The sequence below is a fragment of the Prinia subflava genome, chromosome 16 (genome assembly GCF_021018805.1).
Source record: "Prinia subflava isolate CZ2003 ecotype Zambia chromosome 16, Cam_Psub_1.2, whole genome shotgun sequence".
In the NCBI taxonomy this organism is placed as follows: domain Eukaryota; kingdom Metazoa; phylum Chordata; class Aves; order Passeriformes; family Cisticolidae; genus Prinia; species Prinia subflava.
Window position 1 is genome coordinate 10,114,092 of NC_086262.1, and position 20,435 is coordinate 10,134,526.

At 40.1% G+C, this 20,435-nt stretch overlaps 1 protein-coding gene across 1 annotated transcript in view; it reads left to right on the forward strand.

Annotated features, from left to right (window-relative positions):
• SPOCK1 (SPARC (osteonectin), cwcv and kazal like domains proteoglycan 1) overlaps window positions 1-20,435 on the forward strand; it is a 269,075-nt gene that overhangs the window by 170,224 nt on the left and 78,416 nt on the right. Inside the window, exon 5 of the mRNA XM_063413334.1 lies at window positions 8,353-8,485. Within this exon, the coding sequence (XP_063269404.1) occupies window positions 8,353-8,485 (133 nt within the window). The remainder of the gene's footprint in view (window positions 1-8,352; window positions 8,486-20,435) is intronic.

Consider the following 20,435-nt stretch of genomic DNA (forward strand, 5'->3'; position numbering starts at 1 on the left):
TGTCACATCTTCCAGCACATTCGTTCCTTCCACCAGTTCCATTCTGCCAAAGTGCTGAATGTCTGGGGAGACAGGAGACATCAGAGCTTTGATGGTGCCAAACTTCACAGACCTCTGCATTTAGCCAGGACTGAGGATGGTTTGAGGATGGTTTGAAAACAGGTCTGTCCTCAGCTTCTTCAGGATTCATCGGTCATGTTGGAGCTTTAAAGTGTTATTAAATGCTGCCAAGAAATCTGCCTTGAATTTTAGCCTTACTAAGGAACCTGCACCTGTGTTTGCACAGCTATGGTTATGCACAGCTATGCAGGGTTCAACACTGGAGCAGGCAAATGCTGCTCTAATGTGGGAAATGACTGCTCTGCCAGGTTTGGTGAAAACAATTTTGAACCTGTCTAATTTCATGAAACAGGGCATAGTGAAGGAGGATCAGCTTTCCTCCCCAAACAACTTGACAGCTCAGATTAATCTCACACACCATCAGCAATTCGGCTTCCTTGGAGATCTTGGCAAGTTTTGCCAGCAGGAGAAGGCAGATCTGATCAATGCATTATTTTAATATCAAGGTAATCAGATCCTGGGCAGAGAAAAGTTTCTTTTATCCTTTTAAAATGTATTCTTCTTTGGTAATGGGGGAAAAACCAATCAGCTGTCCTAGAAGGAAAGAAAGAGGGCCAGTGCCAAAGAAAAGAGTGTATTTGCTGCACATTTCACCTGGAAGTGCTTGGTGCCAAGTTCTTGCATCTCTTCCAGCATATGAGCCTATGCATATGGAGGTTCCTGCAAACTGAGGACTGGTGAATAAGATTTCAGCTTTAATTACAAACTTCCTGCTATCTCCTCTCCTTCTTTGAAATTCAAGGCAGTTCATTTTATTTTTACATAGTTTGGTGTCTGAGATTCCTTTTTATGTTAGTGGGAAAATAACGATGAAAAGGAAAATAATTCTCTTATGAAAATTCATGAGCACAGGCAGTGTTTAGAAGCTGTGTTATTTATTCAGGAGGGCACAATGACTTTTAAGAACACTGGGATTTTATGTTTGTGTGGATTTTTTGGTTTGGTTCTTTTCCTTTGTGTACTTTGTCTACTTTCATACCTGTGCAGCTGCTGAACATATGTATTAGGTCTAAAAGTTGAAAATCATTTAGAATTTAAATTAAAAAATTAAATTCCTGTAAGAGCAATAATCTGTTCGCTAAGACTGTAAGTGGAGCTTTCAAATACCATTTTTATGTATTGAAGAGCTCAAAGGCAGAAATCCCTGTGCTTTTCTAATGGCCTTCATAAACAACCTTATCATTTTTAGTCCAGGAATAAGTAAAGCCAGAACTAACATCTCAGGCAGATACTTGTACTGAGACCCTGATGCTGTGCAGAGTGGGGCGTCCTGGCAGTTTCAGAGTATCCATATTTAAATGAGTTATATCTGTTTACACACAGACCTTGCTGCTTTCTGAGCAGCCTTGCTCAATAAGTTGCATTTGGGGTTCTCTGGCTGGTGTTGCTGGGTCTCAGAAGTCACCTGCAGCAGCTGCATCACCTCAATCACACTCACTAGAATTTTTCTAGCCTTGTAGGCCCTCAGAATCCATATCAGCTTTTCCAAGTCATTTCTTCCTTTAAAACACAGAGAAAGTTAAAAAATAAAAAATATTCCTTCATCCTGCAGAACCAATAACCCTGAGGACCCTGGGCCCCAGGCCCTTTGCTCCCTTTCCAGAGCTGGTTGCCAGCTGGACCTACTGGGATCCATGCAAGGATCTTCGGGGCATTTTCCCTGCAAGATGTGTCAGGAGGTGTTCTTGCAAAACCCACACCATACAACATCTTTCAACCTTCCCTACATCCAGCTGACAAATTCCTTCTGGAATGTTGTTCCCCTGTGCTTATTTTATAACATCTTCTTACTGGTGGTAAGAAATAGAGGCTCAACTCTTCCTCTTCCCTTGGAAATACATGTTTTTCATTTCACTGGAATGGCACCTGGTACACTTTCACTTCAACACTTGAGATTTTTGCTTTAATTCTTCCCTAAAATTGTCATCTCTAACTCTGTCTTCTGAGTACCAACTGCTTTCTGGGACCACTCCAGTGGCTACTGGTTCTCTCTTAATTCCCAATATAGTCTCTTCAATGTCATTGTTTGAAAGAACAGCAAGTAAGTGGAGTATCCATTTGCTGTGGGGGCAATTCTTGAATGAGTTTCATTCTGTCAGAAGGGTCCCCAGCCATCGCCAAGCTCATGAAAACCCAGAGAGCACTGGCTTTTTTATTTCTTATGGCTCTTTTAAGCCAGATCTGCTGGGGAGAAGATATAAAGGCAGCAAGAGAAAGTAAAACCAGTTAGGTGAAATTATTTCTTTGAATATTGAAATCAGGGAAAGTGGTACTTAGTGCAGTGGAATGATGCTGAAATGCAAGGCTGCATGTTATTATTCTTTGTATCTGAAAGTGTAAAACCCAGGTGGAGAAATTGCTGTAATCATATGTCTGTTCTCATTTTACAGTGTTTATATTAAATAGAGTCTGTATCAGATTCAATAGCATAATACCTTTTTTCAAGGTAATACTGGTAGACCATTTTCTTCACAAATCTTGACTGGTAGTGGCTCAAGGTATACACAGCTCTTGTGAAAAATTTGAAAGGTTCTAGAAATGAGGCCAAGCTCTTAACTCTAACAGAATACCAAGATGATACAAAAAGAGAAGAGGACTTTGCCATTTATACTGGCAAATTTCAGGTTTGTCATTCTTTTCCTTGAGAACAAGAGAAACAACTTATGCAAAGGAAAGATAAAAACAGGCAGGCACTGCTGGCTTTATCTTCAGTGTGATAAGCTTCCTTCAGGGGGACATGAACAAACTGTGCATACGGCATGGAGATGGTACAGAGAGTACATTTTAAATTGTTCCCACTGTGAATCGTTCCAGCTTCAGGAAGCCATTCAAGTTTGCTGTCAGAGCTCCTTCCAACTTCTGGTACCAGCTCTGACGCACTGAACTTTTCAATTTTGTTTTAATAGAGCTTAAAATAGTTTTATGTGACTTAGGAATTCTGGTTTGTTTTAAGGCCCAGAAAGAAAGAAGGATGGATGACGTTAATCCTCATCTTGATGGATTTCTCTGTGAGAGCCAAAATTGAAAACTCCAGTCAAAAACTCTCAGACTCCTTCCAGGGAGCCAGCAAACCCCAAGGATGGTGACATGGCTGTTGCTTCATGGAAGAAGTCTCTAGAGGAGACTGCTGGGAAGAGACAGCCTTTGCTGCCATCAGCCCAGCTAGGAGTGGCAATGCCAGTAAAAGTTCAGTGACACCAGTTTATCTCCATGAAATAATTTGGTTTTGTCAAGTCAGTATTTTGTACATAAGGCCTGTTCTAGCAAAAAAAAAAAAATCCTGACTAGCTCAATACTGTTCAAATAGGACCTGAAATAAGTAGTTGTATGATTTTAAGCCCAGAAAACACAATAGGTGTAAGTAATTTACAATATGGATTGAACCAAATTCTATGGTTGTGTAACATCACTGAAACACCAAGTTAAAGAACAAGAAGAGACAGTACCAATCTCACTATTTGTTTACCTGATACTTTCTGTCAGAAGATATTGTGTAGCTTATTTGTTGGGGGTTTTGAGAAACTTTTTGTGGTTATTTGTAGCAGACCTTTGAAAACTCACCTAACAAAATCTCCTTTGGGTAAAATGTCTTTTTCTTGTCCAATAAAATTACTGAATACATTCTAAAGTCCTAAGGAGAAACTTCTATTTACTGTCTGCTTCATCCTAAAAGTTTGTCAGGACTTTCAAAGCAACAGCCTGCCAAAGGAACCTGATTTGTGATTGTATTAAACCCCTCAATGCTTAATCTGCTAATTTACTGTAGGTGCATTTGGGAATAACTGTCTTGAAGCAGAGTAACATACTCTTGATATTGTACTTTTTTTTTTTAATAATGAAAAGTCTGAACGTGTCAAATATAAAATAAAATGTAAATAAATCAAACTGTAAATGTTAAAAAACAATTTTTTTTTTTTTGCAAGTACCTTTACTTTGACCCCTGGCTTTGCCAGAAGTTATTCTCATGTATGCTCCTCTGTACTGTTCCTGAGAAAATATCATCCAGTCAGGGGTTGGTCAGGAATTAAGGTTTTTCATTTTGGGTTTGGTTGCTGGGTTTGGGGTTTTTTTGAATCTGAGTCAATTTAAGATGTGTTGTTTGACAAACTCTTGCTGAATCAAAGGCACAGTTCAAACTGCCCAGCAAGCTCTCAGTGCCCAAAACTGATGCTCCCAGCCAGGCTGGGACAGGGCTGGGTGATTCCCACCCTTGGGGCTGCCAGCTGCACCCAGCTGGGGCTGAGCTTGTGGCTGCCCAGAGAGCACCTGGAAGCCATAAAATCTTGAGTGGAGCTACTTTTTCTGCAGCTTCTGAGGTCCTTTTTGCATGGCTGAGGCTTTGTGCGTGGAAGCTGAGTGCTGACATGCAGGTGTCAGGGGCTCTGGCTGCCCTGAGCTGCCACGTACCCTCCTGGCATCTGGCTGTGGCATCTGCAGAGCCTCGGGCACTGTCCCTGCCCCTGTGCCAGGCAGATGTCAGCTCCCTGGATTGCTGCAGAGTGTGCTGAACTGTGTGTCTGTGTGAAGAGTAATAAACCTGAGTCACTGTGCATTCTCCCGGTGTGAACTGTGAATGCTTTAAACCACTGAGATTTTTTATGTACTAAAACACCAAGAGGCTGAAATCTGTAGAACTTACCAACTCCATAATTCTTCTGTCTATTCATGCATTGGTTCACCAGTCTGCAAAGCAAAAGCAGGCAGGGTTTGCCTGTAAGTCTTAATACTTGACCAAAACATTTGTGTGTTCCAGCTTCTGGAATAATGAAAACAGTAGTAGATCCTTTCAGCAGGATTAAAGTTGGTTGCCAGAAAAGAAAAAAAAAGGGAAAAAAAAGTAAAAGGCCTAATTTGCTTTGGCCTGGCTTGCTCCTGACACATTTATCCTAAACCAAAATGATTAGCATAGCAGAGCATTCCCAGAGTATGTGAATGTGCACTTCCATTGAGGGAGGATTTGCTGGCTGGCTGCTTATGGCAGCCAATGTTCTTGTCTAGGTTTTAATTTGTTTGTTTGTACGTTTGATGTGTTGTTAGGAGTTACAGGATTGAAAAGCTTCCAAAAGTCCTGTCCAGCCTCTCAAAACATGACTGCAGTAAAATACATGTTTGTTTTTGGGAAATGGATGTTCCTTTTAGAAGATAAGTGCTCAGCTGTGGTTGCAGTGGGGGTGTGAAACCTGGGTATCCAGTTAAAACTTTCAGCTGTTGCTCACTTGGCCAAGCTGACAAAAATTACTTTTGACTTGCTTCAAATACAGTGGCACTTTGCACTATCATTTTGGAAAAAGATACAGCTCGAAAAGAATATATTAATTTTTGAAAGCCAGACAGTTTCTTGCAACAAAAATGGCTGCTGTACAACGAGTTCCATGCACGTGCAGGAATGAGGGAGCTGCAGATTTCTTGCAGCATTCCTGCCTCATTGCACACGTTATATGAAGTGCTACTAAAATGGTTTTGTTTTTATTTCAATTTAATGAAATGCTTGGGGATCTACTCTGCTGTAAATTCTTGTTATTAAACATCACTCTTTCAGATAATAAACCTCCTTTTATTATCAAGAGAAGATCCTGAAGATGAATGTGGAGTTTAGGAAGAGTAAATGTTTCCTTCCTTGTCTGCAGGTGAAACACAGCAAATTGTGCTCAGGTGAAACTGTTCTGGTCCCCAGCTGAAGGGACACACCAGGCTTGCTGCTGTCTGCAGGCAGCTGCTCTGAGAACAGAGCTCAGGCCCAAGGCTGTGCATGTTCTTTACACTCTCAGCAAAGTGATGGAAAGGGCCACCAGGCTCGATGAGCTGCTGCAATGGCTTGAAATAATCAAATTTAATTCGTTTTTTCTTCTTTCCTTTTTTTTTTTTTTTTTTTTTAAATGATGATGGGAGAGTGGAAAACATCAGCAGCTCCAGAAGAATTAATTTTCCAATAGAAACTGGCTTTACAATATGAGTCTTGAAGGGATCAAAGAAGGATTAAATAAATTAAGAGCAACGGGGTGCAAAGCTGTTCAGAGATGGACGAGCAGCCCTGTCCTGAGTGGACTTTTCTTTTAATGTCATAGTGTAGAATACTTGATGTAGTGTGGTCCACAAATGCTGTACAATGTGTTTTATAATTTTCACTCAGATCCTGTGATTTTTTTAGGCATCAGTGTAGCTAAGAACTGCAATATATTTAATTTTGATGGGGTGCTGGTTAGTTCACACACTCCTCTCCATCCTCCATGCTTCGTGGCTAATGGCTTTCATGATGATGGCACTAAATCACACTCTTCAAGTTTAGCATTTCTTGGCTGTTTTTCTATAACTAACCCTAAAATGTTCCTCTTAACAATTTTATGTATAGCACATGATCTGTATTTTGAGACTGTGGAAATTAAAGTCAGTGAAAGGTCTGCTTTATGCTAGGACCTTCTGCAGAGGAAAAGCACAGCTCCTTTCATATTTGTCTCCAGACTCTGCTCATCTTCAGTAGGACATTCAAACATTCTGAGTTTGTGCATTTCCAGAAGTGTAGGGCTGTAAGAAAAATAAATGAGGAAATTTTCCTGTCAAGCTGAAAAAAACAAAAGTCATGCCTGTAATCCAAAGAGCTCAATAAAATAAGATAATCATTACATTTTGATAACAAAGCATGGCTGGGGGCTGCAGAGAAATCACTTACTGTGGGAAACTTAAATAAACAGTTTGTACAGCCTCAGCATAAGAGATCAGATCCACAGAGCTGCTTTAGGAGGTTCAGAGCTGAGAAACCACCCATCCACAGCATTTAGTACCTGGTGTAATCTTACCTTTGTGAGGCAGAATGCATCTGGAACAGGGAGTGCTGCTCTCTGCATTAAGAAGACTTCTTCAAAATAACGAGGGAATTTAGTCTTAAATACTTGGCTTCTATTTTCATAGTTTATTATATTATGATTGGATTCCTTCTGTGGACCCAATCTTCTTAACAGTACTATTCATCTCTGGGAAAGGTTAGACTTGAGGAAAACTAAGACTGAGATGAAAGAATAGAAATTATATTATTTAGCAGCTGAATGTGTCATTACATCAGAGTTGGTATTGTGTAGCAAATTGCAAGCTGTAGAGAAATTGCTTTAAAAAATATCTGTATATATTTTTCTAAAACTATGATAAAGTCATTCAGCAGCACATTGAAATGCATTTCTCGCTGAACTGTTATATCTTTTTTTCCTGTGGTATAAGAACAGATGGCAGTTATTTTTCTTACCAGTCTCTGCTATGATGCTTTGCCTTCCCATGTAAATGCTTTCAACTGAAAGACAAGTACACACGACAAAATGAGTCTGCATTGTAACACTGGATTGGGGTTTCTAAAGCAAACTTTTAATCAGCTTACAACGTTAGGCTGGTGATAATTATTTAATGTCCCATCAGTCGAGTAGTTCATTATGGCAGGAAAATGACACGTTAGTCAGAATCAATGGCACATTTTGCAATAAGTTTTTGGAGCAGGTGTCTTTCTTCATAGACATTTTTAATGCAATAATTGAGTATTCCATGACTTGACCACAACTGCAGTCACTCCTCAGGGGCACACATTGGTGGATTTGGAGATGCTCTCTGGGACTTTATGGCATTCCTGGGGGGCTGTGATTTATCTGAGAACCTCAGCTGATCGTTCAGTAGCTGGTGTGTCAAAAGGGCTCCTGCTCCTGCAGTGACAAAAGTGTTTAGTGATTCTGTACATTGCTATAATCACAGTATAAATTGCAATGTTTTTTGAAGGATTTTGTTTCAAAATCATTGCTACCTTAGCAATAGTTTGGCAGCTCTGAAAGGGCCTGGTGAAAATGTCTCTAAATACAATCTGGTGTAATGTTGCCTGCATCACCAGAAATATTGAGTAGCTCAAGAAAAGCTGTGTTCTGGAGTGAAATCATTTGTAGTTATAAATCTAAATGAAACCACCAAATGTTGTAAATCTAGGGCTGCCTACCAATTTATGACTTTTTAGATTGCCTGCTGTAATGTGCCATATTATAAAAGCATTGTTAGGAGCTGTATTTAATTTACTTGCTTTAAATTATGCTTTAGTAGACTTGGCAGTGCTGGGTTAATGGTTGGACTCGATGATCTTAGAGGTCTTTTCCAACCGAAATGATCCTAAATTAATTCTGTACTGAAAATCCAGCTTTATTCAGAGAAGCTCTGTTTCTTCTGTTTCATACAAGCTTTTCAAAAACCTTGCTGTGTCTTATTTTGCAGCCTTCGACAAAAGAAAGGCAGCTTGTCCCAGAAGCACTGGGCTGGAGCAGCCAACATAGCCAAGTGCAAGCCCTGCCCCGGGGCACACCCCAGCGCGGTCTGCGGCTCCGATGGACACACCTACAGCAGCAAGGTGAGCCTGGCCTAGGGCCAAGGAGAGCTTGGCCTAGAGCACAGGGTGAGCTCTGCCTACAGCATAAGGTGAGCTCTGCCCGTGGCACAAGGTGAGCTCTGCTTAGAGCACAAGGTGAGCTCTGCCTAGACCACCAAGGTGAGCTCTGCTTAGAGCACAAGGAGAGCCTGGCCTAGAGCACAAGGTGAGCTTGGCCTAGAGCACAAGGTGAGCTCTGCCTAGAGCACAAGGTGAGCTCTGCCTAGAGCACAGGGTGAGCTCTGCCTAGAGCACAAGGTGAGCTCTGCCTAGAGCACAAGGTGAGCTCTGCCTAGAGCACAAGGTGAGCTCTGCCTAGAGCACAGGGTGAGCTCTGCCTAGAGAGCACAAGGTGAGCTCTGTCTAGAGCACAAGGTGAGCTTGGCCTAGAGCACAAGGTGAGCTCTGCCTAGAGCACAAGGTGAGCTCTGCCTAGAGCACAAGGTGAGCTCTGCCTACAGCCAAGGTGAGCTCTGCCTACAGCACCAAGGTAAGCTAAGCTCTGCTTTCATCCTCAGCTCCTGCCATGTGCAGTGGAGATCAAACCCCTCCTGATATCGGGCAGGGTTCAGTTACACTCGCTGTTAATCCAGGAATGTTTTTTCATGTAAAAGATGCTGATAAATGGTGGCTTTTCCATATTTGACAAACAGCAAATCAGAATGCCAAATCACAGTCTTGTGACTTTTCTGTTTCGTGTTTCTCTAAATAGCCTATTCTCTTAATGAAGTAGAACAATCTTAATATTGATGATGCAACTGAAAAAAAATTATTTGATCAGATTGGATTGTTTAGAAAAGAGAATTTGGGGATAGTTCTTTTCTTTAAAAACCTTGGTCTGCAAATCATGAAACTTAGCAGAATCATCCTTCAGTGACAGATTTATTTTTAATTGTCTTTTTTTTCTTAGACTGCATGGGTAACATATTACAATTCATTTAGCCTGTGGTTTTAATAGGCTTGTGTGCCAGATGCAGCATATATGGTACCATAAAAAAACTCCCATAACCCAGTGGGGATAAATTGACTCATTGTTATACTGAAAATACGATCACCTCAGGGCTTGACTCAATAAAAGAAAATGTCTTCACAGCCATTCAGCATTCCAGATCTCACATTAGCAAATAAAGCCTTCCATGCCTTGGATACATGTCCCAAAATCAGCACTTCAGGCACTGGAAAGCATGTTTTGGGGAATACCCTTAAGGTTCTCTTAATGCATGCAAAGTGATGTTTGACAGCCAGTAAAACTACCATTTAAAATCCAAAAATAGCCTTCACAAAAAAACAAAACAAAACAAAAAACCCCAAAAAACCAACAAACAATCAGGAAAATAAAGCTATCGGGCAAAAAAACCTCTCTGCTGTGTTGTACAAGCTACATTATTTTCTCAGCTGGGCATCTTGAATTCTCCACTTATTAATGGACACAAACATTAAAATGCTGCCATGCCTTGGTAATTTCAGCTTCTCTCCTGTTCTGGCTGAAGGATTTGCATGGCCAGAAGGAGCAACTCAGAGCAGAAACTCTCATCTGTGCACACAGACTGCAGGAAAAATGGCCACATGTTGCCTGTTAAACACATTACTCTTTAATACTCTCTAGGAGCGTGTTTTGCAGTAATTTAGCTTTGGTTTTTGTAGTTAAGATGGGCTCATTTTTAAAACAACTTTTTCTGCCTGGACTCTGGAGTCCATGAGATGTTCTGTAGTAAACTGAATAAATTTCATGTTCTGTCATGCTATTAACAAATTTCTGTGCATCTAACCTGCATCTCTATAGCTCCAAATGGCCTTCTATATTTCTCACCATAAGATCTAATCTGATGTGTCTTTCATCAGACATACTGCCAGTGTTATAAATTCACCAAGCTATTGTGGTTGTGATATAAGCCTGACAGCTACAATGAAGATGTGAAACATTTCCTGGTGCTGACATGTTTGACTGTCAAAGGGACACCTCCCAGAAGTTGCCTGTTTGGGTTTTGGGGGTTTTTTCAAAGGAGATTTTTTAAAGATTTATTCTGAAACAACTTTGTCTCATTTTTATTTATTGTATGTATTACTATCAATTGCTCCTGTCCTAGGAAAATTCAATTATTATTTTTTTTTTGGAGATGAATTTTGGTAAATGAGCTGAAAATACTTTAGGGAGAGCATTAAAATAAAATAGTATATGTTAGTGTCCTAACAAGTACCGTTTTTGTGATAAGGAATGATCATGGGTGTCTGTCATCTTTTACAAAAAGAACATACTGCTTCCCTCAAACTCACTGTTAGAATTCACCATACAATGTGATCTCTTTTTCTTGCCTTCAAGTCACTAAAATCAAAATTTTGTCAGTAAGTTTTTTTCACATGGCTGTGCTGTTATCAAGTATTATTTCTGGCCCTGCAGGGCTGTGATCTAGTATTCTAGTTCTAGTACTGACTGTGAAAATGCACCAAGGTGGGCTCAAGCGTGGGCACTGCTTTGTGCAGGGATGTGTTTGTTGGTCCCTGGCTCTGCCTCTGCTGCGCTGTGAATGTGCAGTGACAAGCTGGGACAATGGGCAGGGTCTTGCTAAGCTTGTAAACAAAAAATGCACAGAGACCACTAAATATCAAGGGGAAAAAATCTTCTGAAACTGTATATTGGGCTTCCCCTGCTGCTGGCAGCCAGGGGGGCACACAGGCACAGCAGCAGCTGATCCAGCCTGGCTGCAGGGGGGTCTGGCCTCTCCTGCAGCACAGCAGGGCTGAGGTGGGAGAGGGGCTTTGGGCTCTGCTTCCTGGCCTGGCAGAGCAGCATCAAAGAGTTTCAGTGATGACCTGGGGCTGCCATCCTTCAGCAGCAAGGTTTGTACCAGGGCTGGCCCTTTCCATGCTTTGAACTGTTATCTGAGGAAAAAATAAATGAAAAGACACAACAGAAGTGTGACTGACTGATCAAATGCAAATGAATCTTGGGTGTCAATAAATGCCCAGGAATTCACATTCGGAAAATACACACATGCTGAATATACATCTCACAGGCTCTCCTTTAGCCATTTGATCCTGGAATAATTCCAGCTGTTTCTCAGGAAACGTTGTAGACCTAGAGGCAAGAATTTCCTGACCAAACCGGGGAAAGTCAGTCAAATCAATAATGCAAGAGTTAGAGGGCGAAAAAATAACAAAATATAAACTAAAGCTCCATTTTTTGAGCTTACTGGTTGGTGTAGACAGAGGTTCAGGATGTTTAACTCAGCCTTGCAGGTCCACCAGAGACATGGAACCTTTCAGCCCCACAACTAATTTATTTAGGGCTAGTCAAAGAAATCTTTGGTCTTTTTAATCTTCCATTGGAAAATACTCAATGGTGTTGATTTCCAACACAAAGACAAATGGTAAAATGCTAAAAAATATGGAAGTGCCATTTCCACATCTTGTGCTGCAATGATTTGTCACCTAAACTATACGAGACGCAAGATAATGAGAACTTTGATGGCTCTAAAGTTGATTTAGCTTCATGTGTGGGAGTTGTACTGCTTAAAAAATCTCACCACCCTTTAGGCATTAAAACTTTCTGGTTCTTTCTGAAATCCTGAAAACTTCATCTGGATTATCTCGTCTGCTATGCACAAGTGCTAAGTGAAAATTGATAAACCTGTTGGGTTGTAGTGTGTAGTGGGGTTTTTATTGTTCTAGTTTTGTTTTCCAGATGACAAACTAATTCTTCTAAGCAAAGGGATTCTTCAGTTACACCAGTAATTCAGCACTTCTGCATGACACAGTTTGAGCACAGAGGTGGCCTGGATGTACTCAGTCCCTGTACCCTCTTTTCAGCAACTGAAAAGTTAGTTTTTGAACCTGCAGAAGTTGCTTGTATTTCTGGAAATTTTACAAATTTCACCCTTTCCTGGGAGCTTTGAACTCTAAGAGGCTTAGGTTTATCAAAGATTTCACTAATTTTTTTTCTAGTTAGTACTTGGAATGCACACTTGGAGTGGTGTTTTAAAATGTACACCATCTCTCACATAATAACTTTGTACAAAGAAGTTTCCTGGGTATAAGAGCTCTATTTAATATTGTGACAATACAAAGTACTTCCATAGGTTATTACAGGCAGAGTTTTCAAAGCTCTTTAAAGTACTAATGAATTAAGCTTATGAGGTACGTAAGCCCTATAAAGGGCTTGATGTAATTAGTTAATGTTTTTGTGAACAACACATTAAGAAGAATAACTTCGTAGATGTCAGTTTTACAGGAACTTTAATTAAGCTTGTTAATAAAGCAATTACCTGAACATGACGATGACTGTACTTAACTAGTCTGAAAATGAAAATTAGGATGATCTTGAATTACAAAACATACCACCTCGATGACTAATGGTCCCTTCAAAGATGGAAAGGTACATTGGCATAATTATTATGTTTCTAATTAGGTACATTGTTGTTCTGCAAATTTTAATTAAATCATTGTGAACTAATTAAGTCCATGATCATGTTTCTTTCTGTTCGAAAATGTAAAAATCACGTCCTACTGTCATAACATTAGGTAATAAATTTGATATTAAGGGATATACAAGAAAAAGAAAAAATTTCCAACAATCTTGAGACAGAAGAAAAAAATAATGATCAAAATAATGAGACACTTTTAGTTAAATGTGAAGGCTGCAACGTTTAATTAGGAAAGATCTGTATGCAGAAGCACAATTAGCAAATACTTTTTAGAGTGCCTAACTGTTGAGAATCACAGAACCACTAGGCTGAAAGAGACCTCAAGATCATCAAGTCCAACCCAGCCCTAACACCTCAAATACCCATGGCACTGAGTGCCACATCCAGTCTTTCTTTAAACACATCCAGGGATGGTGACTCCCCCACCTCCCTGGGCAGGCCATTCCAGTACTTTATCACCCTTTCTATAAAAAACTTTTTACTAATCACCAACCTGTATTTCTCTTGGTGCAGCTTAAGGCTGTGTAATCTCCTTTCTCCAGTTGCTGCCTGGAGAGAGAGACCAACCCCACCTGGCCACAGCCACCCTTCAGAAAGTTGTAGAGAGTGATGAGGTCACCCCTGAGTCTCCTTTTCTCCAGGCTAAACACCCCCAGTGCGCAACCTTTGGCCTCTCCTGATGAAAAACAAGATACTCAGTAAAGGCTCAGCAACAGTTAAGACTTCTTGTGTGCCCAGTTAGATGAAGAGTTAGGTTAAAATCTTTGCTAACTTTTAGCTTTGGTCTGGTTTTGTAAGGGAAAATTACGGAAATAAGAGAGGAGGTGGGGGAAAGGAAAGTGACATTATAGGATATGATTAAAGAATTCCATGGGGAAGAAAATCAAGTCATCCTTATGCATCTGCTCCCTGTATACATTTTAAAGATTGTTGGTGGGAGGTACAAGAATAAATTATTCTTTCATATATCTCTTTGTGGAAATTGATAGATTTTTTGGGATGTGACCGTTCTGAATGAACTTGCTACAGGAGAAAGATTTTGCAGCATTGTAACTACTTCCTTATTGTAGTAGCAGATTTTCAGTGTTCATCCCTGTGTCTTTGACTCCGTGTGTTGCAGGGGGGTTCCAAACTGCATCAACACATCTGACACGAGGCTTTTAGCACTACTGACTTTATTCTCCCAAACAACCACTGGGAAACCCCAGAGGACTGTGGGAGAACTGGAGCTGGCCTGATGTTGAGTACCTTTGTAAATCTACATCCCCTCCTCTGGCTCTGGCACATCTGGCTCCTCCATTCCCATGAGGTGGATGTTCCCTCAGCCTGTGCCCTGCGCCGGTGAGACACGAGTTGTGTAATCCAAAAGCTGTTTGAAGCTGTTATTGCATAATCAACTTCTAAATTATGAATTTTGTCTCTCAGAAGGCAAAACAGGCAGGGTTCTGTGCTGTGCATCCAGGGCTGCACAGTTTATTTGGCTTGAAGCATGAGGTGAGCGATATTTTTTGATCAAGTGCTGAGTATCCTAAAGACATCCTGTTGTTTACATGGTGTTTTTCTCTGCATGGTCTCTAGGAATGAGCAGGAATTTGGAAATAAGGTAGATCTGTTTTCTTCTGTCCTGATAATCCACGTCACTGTCTTAAGATAGTTAAGTGTAAAGGGCATTTTTGCATATACTTGAAGAATGGCATTTTCTTTTGCTCAATTCATATGCTTAAAAAATGGCTTTCTGCTTCCTACAGTCTTTCCAGTGATTCCTCTTAAGGGTGTCTTGGCCAAAAATTAACCATCCACGACAAAGACCTGTGCTTTCCCCTGATTGGGCTAACCTTTGTTAAACTCTGAGGGAGCTGGGAAATACCACTTTTGAACTCTGCTCACATAATCACTCAGTTCTGCAAATTCCTGAGCTTCCTTTCAAATCCCATTTAGTTCTGTGTTGAAGTGAAGAAGCTTTCGCTTTTCAGTGGTGTCAGATAGTAAATTCAAAATCCCAAACAATGCTCTACCAATCTTACATCCTAACCAGGAAAAAAATAGCCCTGCACAACCACTCATCTGTGCACTGCTGCTGCCTCTGTGACAGCTCCCCAGCTAAGGCCCATGAATATATGCATGTTTGCAAGGATTTTTACCTGACATAATATGAATTGTGAGAACAGCCAAAATAGAGGCTTCTGCAGTGACTCAACAGATAGAGGGGGACAGGGAAGAGCTCTGGGCAATTTTTACAGGGTAAGGGCTGCTTTGTCATATTGCCAGGCTTGAGATTCTGTGAATTAATGAGAAATTGCTGTGGCCCAGGACATGATGTTCTTTCAGAGACTGCTTGTTGCTATCCCTTTACTCTTTGGAGGAAGAGTCTTCATGCACCCAATTCTACAAACATGGACTGGGGGGAAATGTAAAGACAACAAAAAATAAACAAAGAAAGGAAAAACACAAAAGGTTTTTTTTTTTAATCCCTTAAATAAACCTCTTACAAAGAAGATACTAATTATTTCTGTTGGAAACCGGCTACTTAAAGTTCTGTTAAAGCCACTGGTCCGTATGGGAAGGAAATGGGAGTTCTTTGGTCCTGCTGAAACCTGGTGAAAGGCAGGACAGAGGCATTGGAGGCATTCTGGTGAACAGATTAAAATGGATCACAACCTGGTTTTGTTTTTCCTTGCTATAACCCTCTTTAAGAGAGATTACTTAAAATTTTCCCTCCTTTAATTTGTGCTGGGGTCAGTGAGCAAAAAAAGCCCTGACAGAACCCAAAATTTATCCAAAGTTGTGTGTCCAAGTTTCGAACAATGAGTTCAGCAAGCTGGTCTAATTGGGGTATGCTGATGTTTATCTCCTTTCTCTAACCTTGCCTAGCAGGGAAAAGATATTTTTAGTTTGTTTTTCCATATTCTAACGTTTCTCAGTCCAGAACAATTTAGCCTTGCACAGACTGGGTTCTTTGTGATTAACGCACTGTGTCAGTTTCTAAATCATATTTTCTCTTTAATTCTTGAATCTTTTGCCATATTAAGGCTTGTCAGAGTTGAATGTTTTAATTACCAAGTCATGCCTAAAGATTCTGGAGGAGATTACAATTAAACGTCTCTGTTAGGTGGGTTGCTGCAAGTGGTAATTCTTCCTTCATATTATTTTGGTAAAATGACTATAGAGAAAAAACTGCTGTAAATTCCCTAAAAAATTCCTTCTCAATATCTAGCTGCAGTGGTGTTGTATAAATACCATGCTGGGAAAGGCAGCATGAGAACCTGTGCAGAATAAAACAACCTTCAGCTTTCCAACCCACAGCCCCCATTGCAGAGGGAGAGGGAGAGGGGAAGCCTTCAGGGAGCACAAGGCTGCTTCTCTCACATCCAGCTCCCTTAAATTCTGTACAAGCCCATTTTCCCAAATGGCTCTGATAATACTCAGAGCTCTCTAAAGCAACTGAACGTGCTCATCTTTTAGTGCTGCAGGATCCTGGCCTGGTTGTCTTGAGTTTCACCAGTGCTCACACAGCACAATAAATCTTAAATAAATTTTAAAAGAAGAAGCCTACTCTTTGGCAGTTTTATGCTTTTTTCTATTGTGGTCATTTAAATTGGCAAGACTTCATTGATAGGAATCATTTAAATGTAACTTCCTTAAATAGATTGGATTAATATTTACCCACTAAGTGTCTTTAGAACCTAATTAGACTTGTGCATGATAGTGCAGCTCCTCATATTTTCATGTCAGTTGTTACAAAAACACTGAAAAAAACCCTAGGAAGGGACTGGGAGGATGTGTGTGGGGGTGAGTCATACATGTCTAAAATATCTTGGCCGAGGTATCCACAAACAAAAATATTTTGGGATTTTGTTGTGGCAATTTCTAGCACCCTAAAATAATTTTAATATAGATTTATGTTTCATTCTGGTTTTGGTGTTTTGTGGGATTTTTGTTTGTTTAAAGGGAGGGAAATGACACATTCACTTTCTTTCCATAGCAAGGGTTAATGCTGAAGAAGTGCGGCTTCTTGCAGGGAGTTTGGTTCACATATGCTTTATTCAGAAGGATGAAATAATGTTTAGGATGTCACTGATTTTTCCTCTTCCTGTTTATGAACTTCTGCAGTGTTGGAGACGATGTTTTTATTTAGGCACTCAGGTAAGTGCTGCCAATAATTAGAAGTCTGAATATGTAACATTCCTGCTGCTGGCTGCTCATTATTCCAAAAAACTTAGGTAAACAATGTTTTTCTAGGGAATGTGTTTAAATATATGTGCTGAAGTCTTACTGAATTAAATAAGACTGAATCTTATTAGCATCTTAAAAACACAGTTCTGTGCCTATTTTAGGTAGGAAGATGTAGGCCTGTCAGCTGTATTTTACACAGTGAATGAATATCTTGTTTAGAACATCAGTTCTCTAGATTGTCCAAAAGTAGATGATTTTTCCTGGTTGGTTATTTTGTGGCTGATTTTTTTTTTTTTTTTTTTTTTTTTTTTTTTTTTTTGGGGGGGAGGTACATTTTTAATTCTCATTACAATATTTTCTTAGATTTATAAAAAGTATTTGTTGATGAAACATATCACCAGCCATGACTTACTTGAGCACATTACCCCTAAGGAGGGAGCACTAGATATTGTTAAAACAAAAGCAGAACTTGGGGCTTTTTCTTTTCACATGTGTGGAAGGAGCCAGCATGGAGTGACAGAAGACAATGCCCTTATTAATTAGCTTCTACATTAAAATTACAGCAGGAGCACAGGGAGAAAGAAGCAGCAGTGAGTCGACTGTGACTTGTGTACTTTGAGTACTGTGTCAGTAATGATGGATGGAGCAAACAATGAAATTTGACCTGTCAGGTTATGCTTCTGAGGCTAGAAACCTTAAGGCATTTGTCGTTGGATTCAGCCAGTATGTTAATGTAGGTGGTTTAGAAAATTAGATTATTTGAGTGATACAGGCTGGTTTGCATTTTTTGTATTAAGAAGAAAAGACTAGAAATTCAAAGGGACTGAAGTGGTAAGGCTGGTTCTTTGTAAGCTGCCTGTTGTCCCTGTATAATAGGGCAGGCAGAGGAGTAGTTTTCAGATGAGATGTTCACAGTGTGTAGAATATGAGTTATTTTAAATGATTATGTGGGGCATAATTCTTAAACAGTGTGTGGGAGGTGCAATGCACATAGTTTCCATTACATACATAAATCTCATCATTATCTTCTTTATATTCTACTTCATGCTCAAATGTGCCCCTGTAGTATAACAGGACTAGAAAACACTTCTTGGGGTTGACATTACTCAGTGATTTGTCAGTGTGGCATGAAGTGCTTAAGTGAACACATTTCTCATAGCTTAAAAAATCTGTGTGGTGTAAATGCACAGCTAAAGTGGGTTTTAAATAGCTGTGCAGAAAGTAATTCTATCATATTAAATATGTTCAGTTGATGTTGGAAAGAGATCACATTGATATTATACACATAATATTGAGGAGAGATTGTAATAGTTGTTGCAAGTAGAATGATATGCATATTTTCCAGTGAAAGCATTTTATAGCATAATGTCAGTCTGAGCTCCCAGAGTTTTCATCAAAATCAGTATTCTGAACTTTCACTGAATCTAAGGCAAAACTCAGAGAGAAAATGTCTCTTCACCCTCAAAATATTTGTACCCTGGGCTGGAAATCAGCTGAGATCCTGCCCAATGATAACTTGCATGCTGACACTTCTTCCTGAGAGATAGGGAGTGGATTAGGGGAGTTTAGGGGGTGGGCTGTATGTTTGGTTTGGGCTGGGTTTGTTTGTTGGGGTTTTGTTAAAGTGAAGTGGTGGAGGTGGGACAGAATACTCCAAATCATCAGAACATGGAGTCATCCAGGCTGCCTTTTGGTAGTATTGAAAGGATTGGGCCATTTCTAGAGGGCTTTGGCTTTTCCCTTCAAGGGCTATTCAAATCCTTTTCTCCATTTCCCCTTCCCTATACCTCCATGTACTCTGCCTAAAGTGTTTATTCCTTCCAAGAAAAGGAAATGGCTGGGAGCAGTTGTGATTGTGGAGGGGACCTGGGAGCATTGCAGAGAATGTCAAAGGTGGTTTTGGACTGATGGTCTTGGGAGAGGATCTGTGGGAAGGAGAAAAAACAATGCTGAGAATTTTATAGTGGAAGGGAAAGACAAAGGGAACATGAATTCACAGAAAAATATGACCCCATTTCACTGTTTGCAGAAAAACTTGAACAAACTGGGCCTGTGCCCAGTCACTGGCAATTAGATGATACAAGTGGAATTTTTTGGCTCACTAAGTGTTTTCTTCTCAAAGGTAATACTACACAAAACAGAAACAGAGAGCTCAACTTGTTCCATTCCCTTCATCCAGGATATTTTTATCATAAATAGAGGAGAGCAGAGAGGCAAATTTGAAATACATGTAATCATACTCTTAATTTTTGTTTCCACATGCTTTAGATAGTTCTCCGATGATCTATATTCTTATTTTACCCATTTTGATATGTTACAGGTAGAAATAAGTATGTAAGGAGAAAGAACTTGTACTTTTTAATGTGATTCTTCTAGTTTGCTGTATTGTAATCCTAGTATAAGCAGTTTCTGCTGCAAATATACTTTTATAATTTTTCCTAGGAGAAAATGGTGTATGTTTTGTTACATGTGTTTGAGAGTAGCAGATATTTTGTTATTAATGCAAGTTATTTATGCCTTCATTCTTGTTACCTGTTCAAACTGAGAAAAGAACATGAAGTGGGTCATTTTGGGTCTAGCTGGCTGTGCTCAGTTTTTCTTCCAGGAGATCTTGATGAAAATGTAAGGAAATAAAGGAGAGATTCTGAGTTTAGATTTCAGCAGTGCTGGTTGTGAGATCTCAGTATGAATTTCTGCAGCTGGATAGAGCAGATATATCAAAAGAGTTATGGTAACCTGCATCGTCAGGTGAAAAAACCCAACTTCTTAAAAATGAGTGACATGCTGGAAAGAAAGGACCAAAATTTCTGCTAAAGAAAAGGTTTTTTAGGTAGCACAGGCAGAGTAAGGGACCTTTAGAAAGTTCAGCATTGAAGGGGGTTGGTGGTGGCTTTCTTCAGTGAGTGACGTAGCCACAGCCCTGTGTTCATCTGCTTTGCATGACGAGAATGAGCTTTAAAATGTAAGACATTATTAATAGAATAGCAGAGGCTTTCAGAGGGAAGATGGCAATGTTATTCAAGCTGTCTCTTCCAATTCCTATGTAGGATAGAAAATACAGGAAACCCTTGTAGAATGCAGCTCTAATCTGGGTTTCTGCCCAGCCTGGCAGAGTTAACCCTGCAGGACCTCTGCAAATAGTTCTCATGTCCTGGGGCAGTACATGGCAGCAGCACACAAATTCTCCCTGCTGGATTGTCTCTCCTGCAAATTATATCTCCCCCTGCCTGAGCTCTTGGGGGTGAACTGAAACTGTTGATGGGGCTCAATCAGCAGGGGAATATTTCTGTCCTATTCTTGCATGTCTGTCTGCAGCTGTGCACCACATGGTTCTTGAA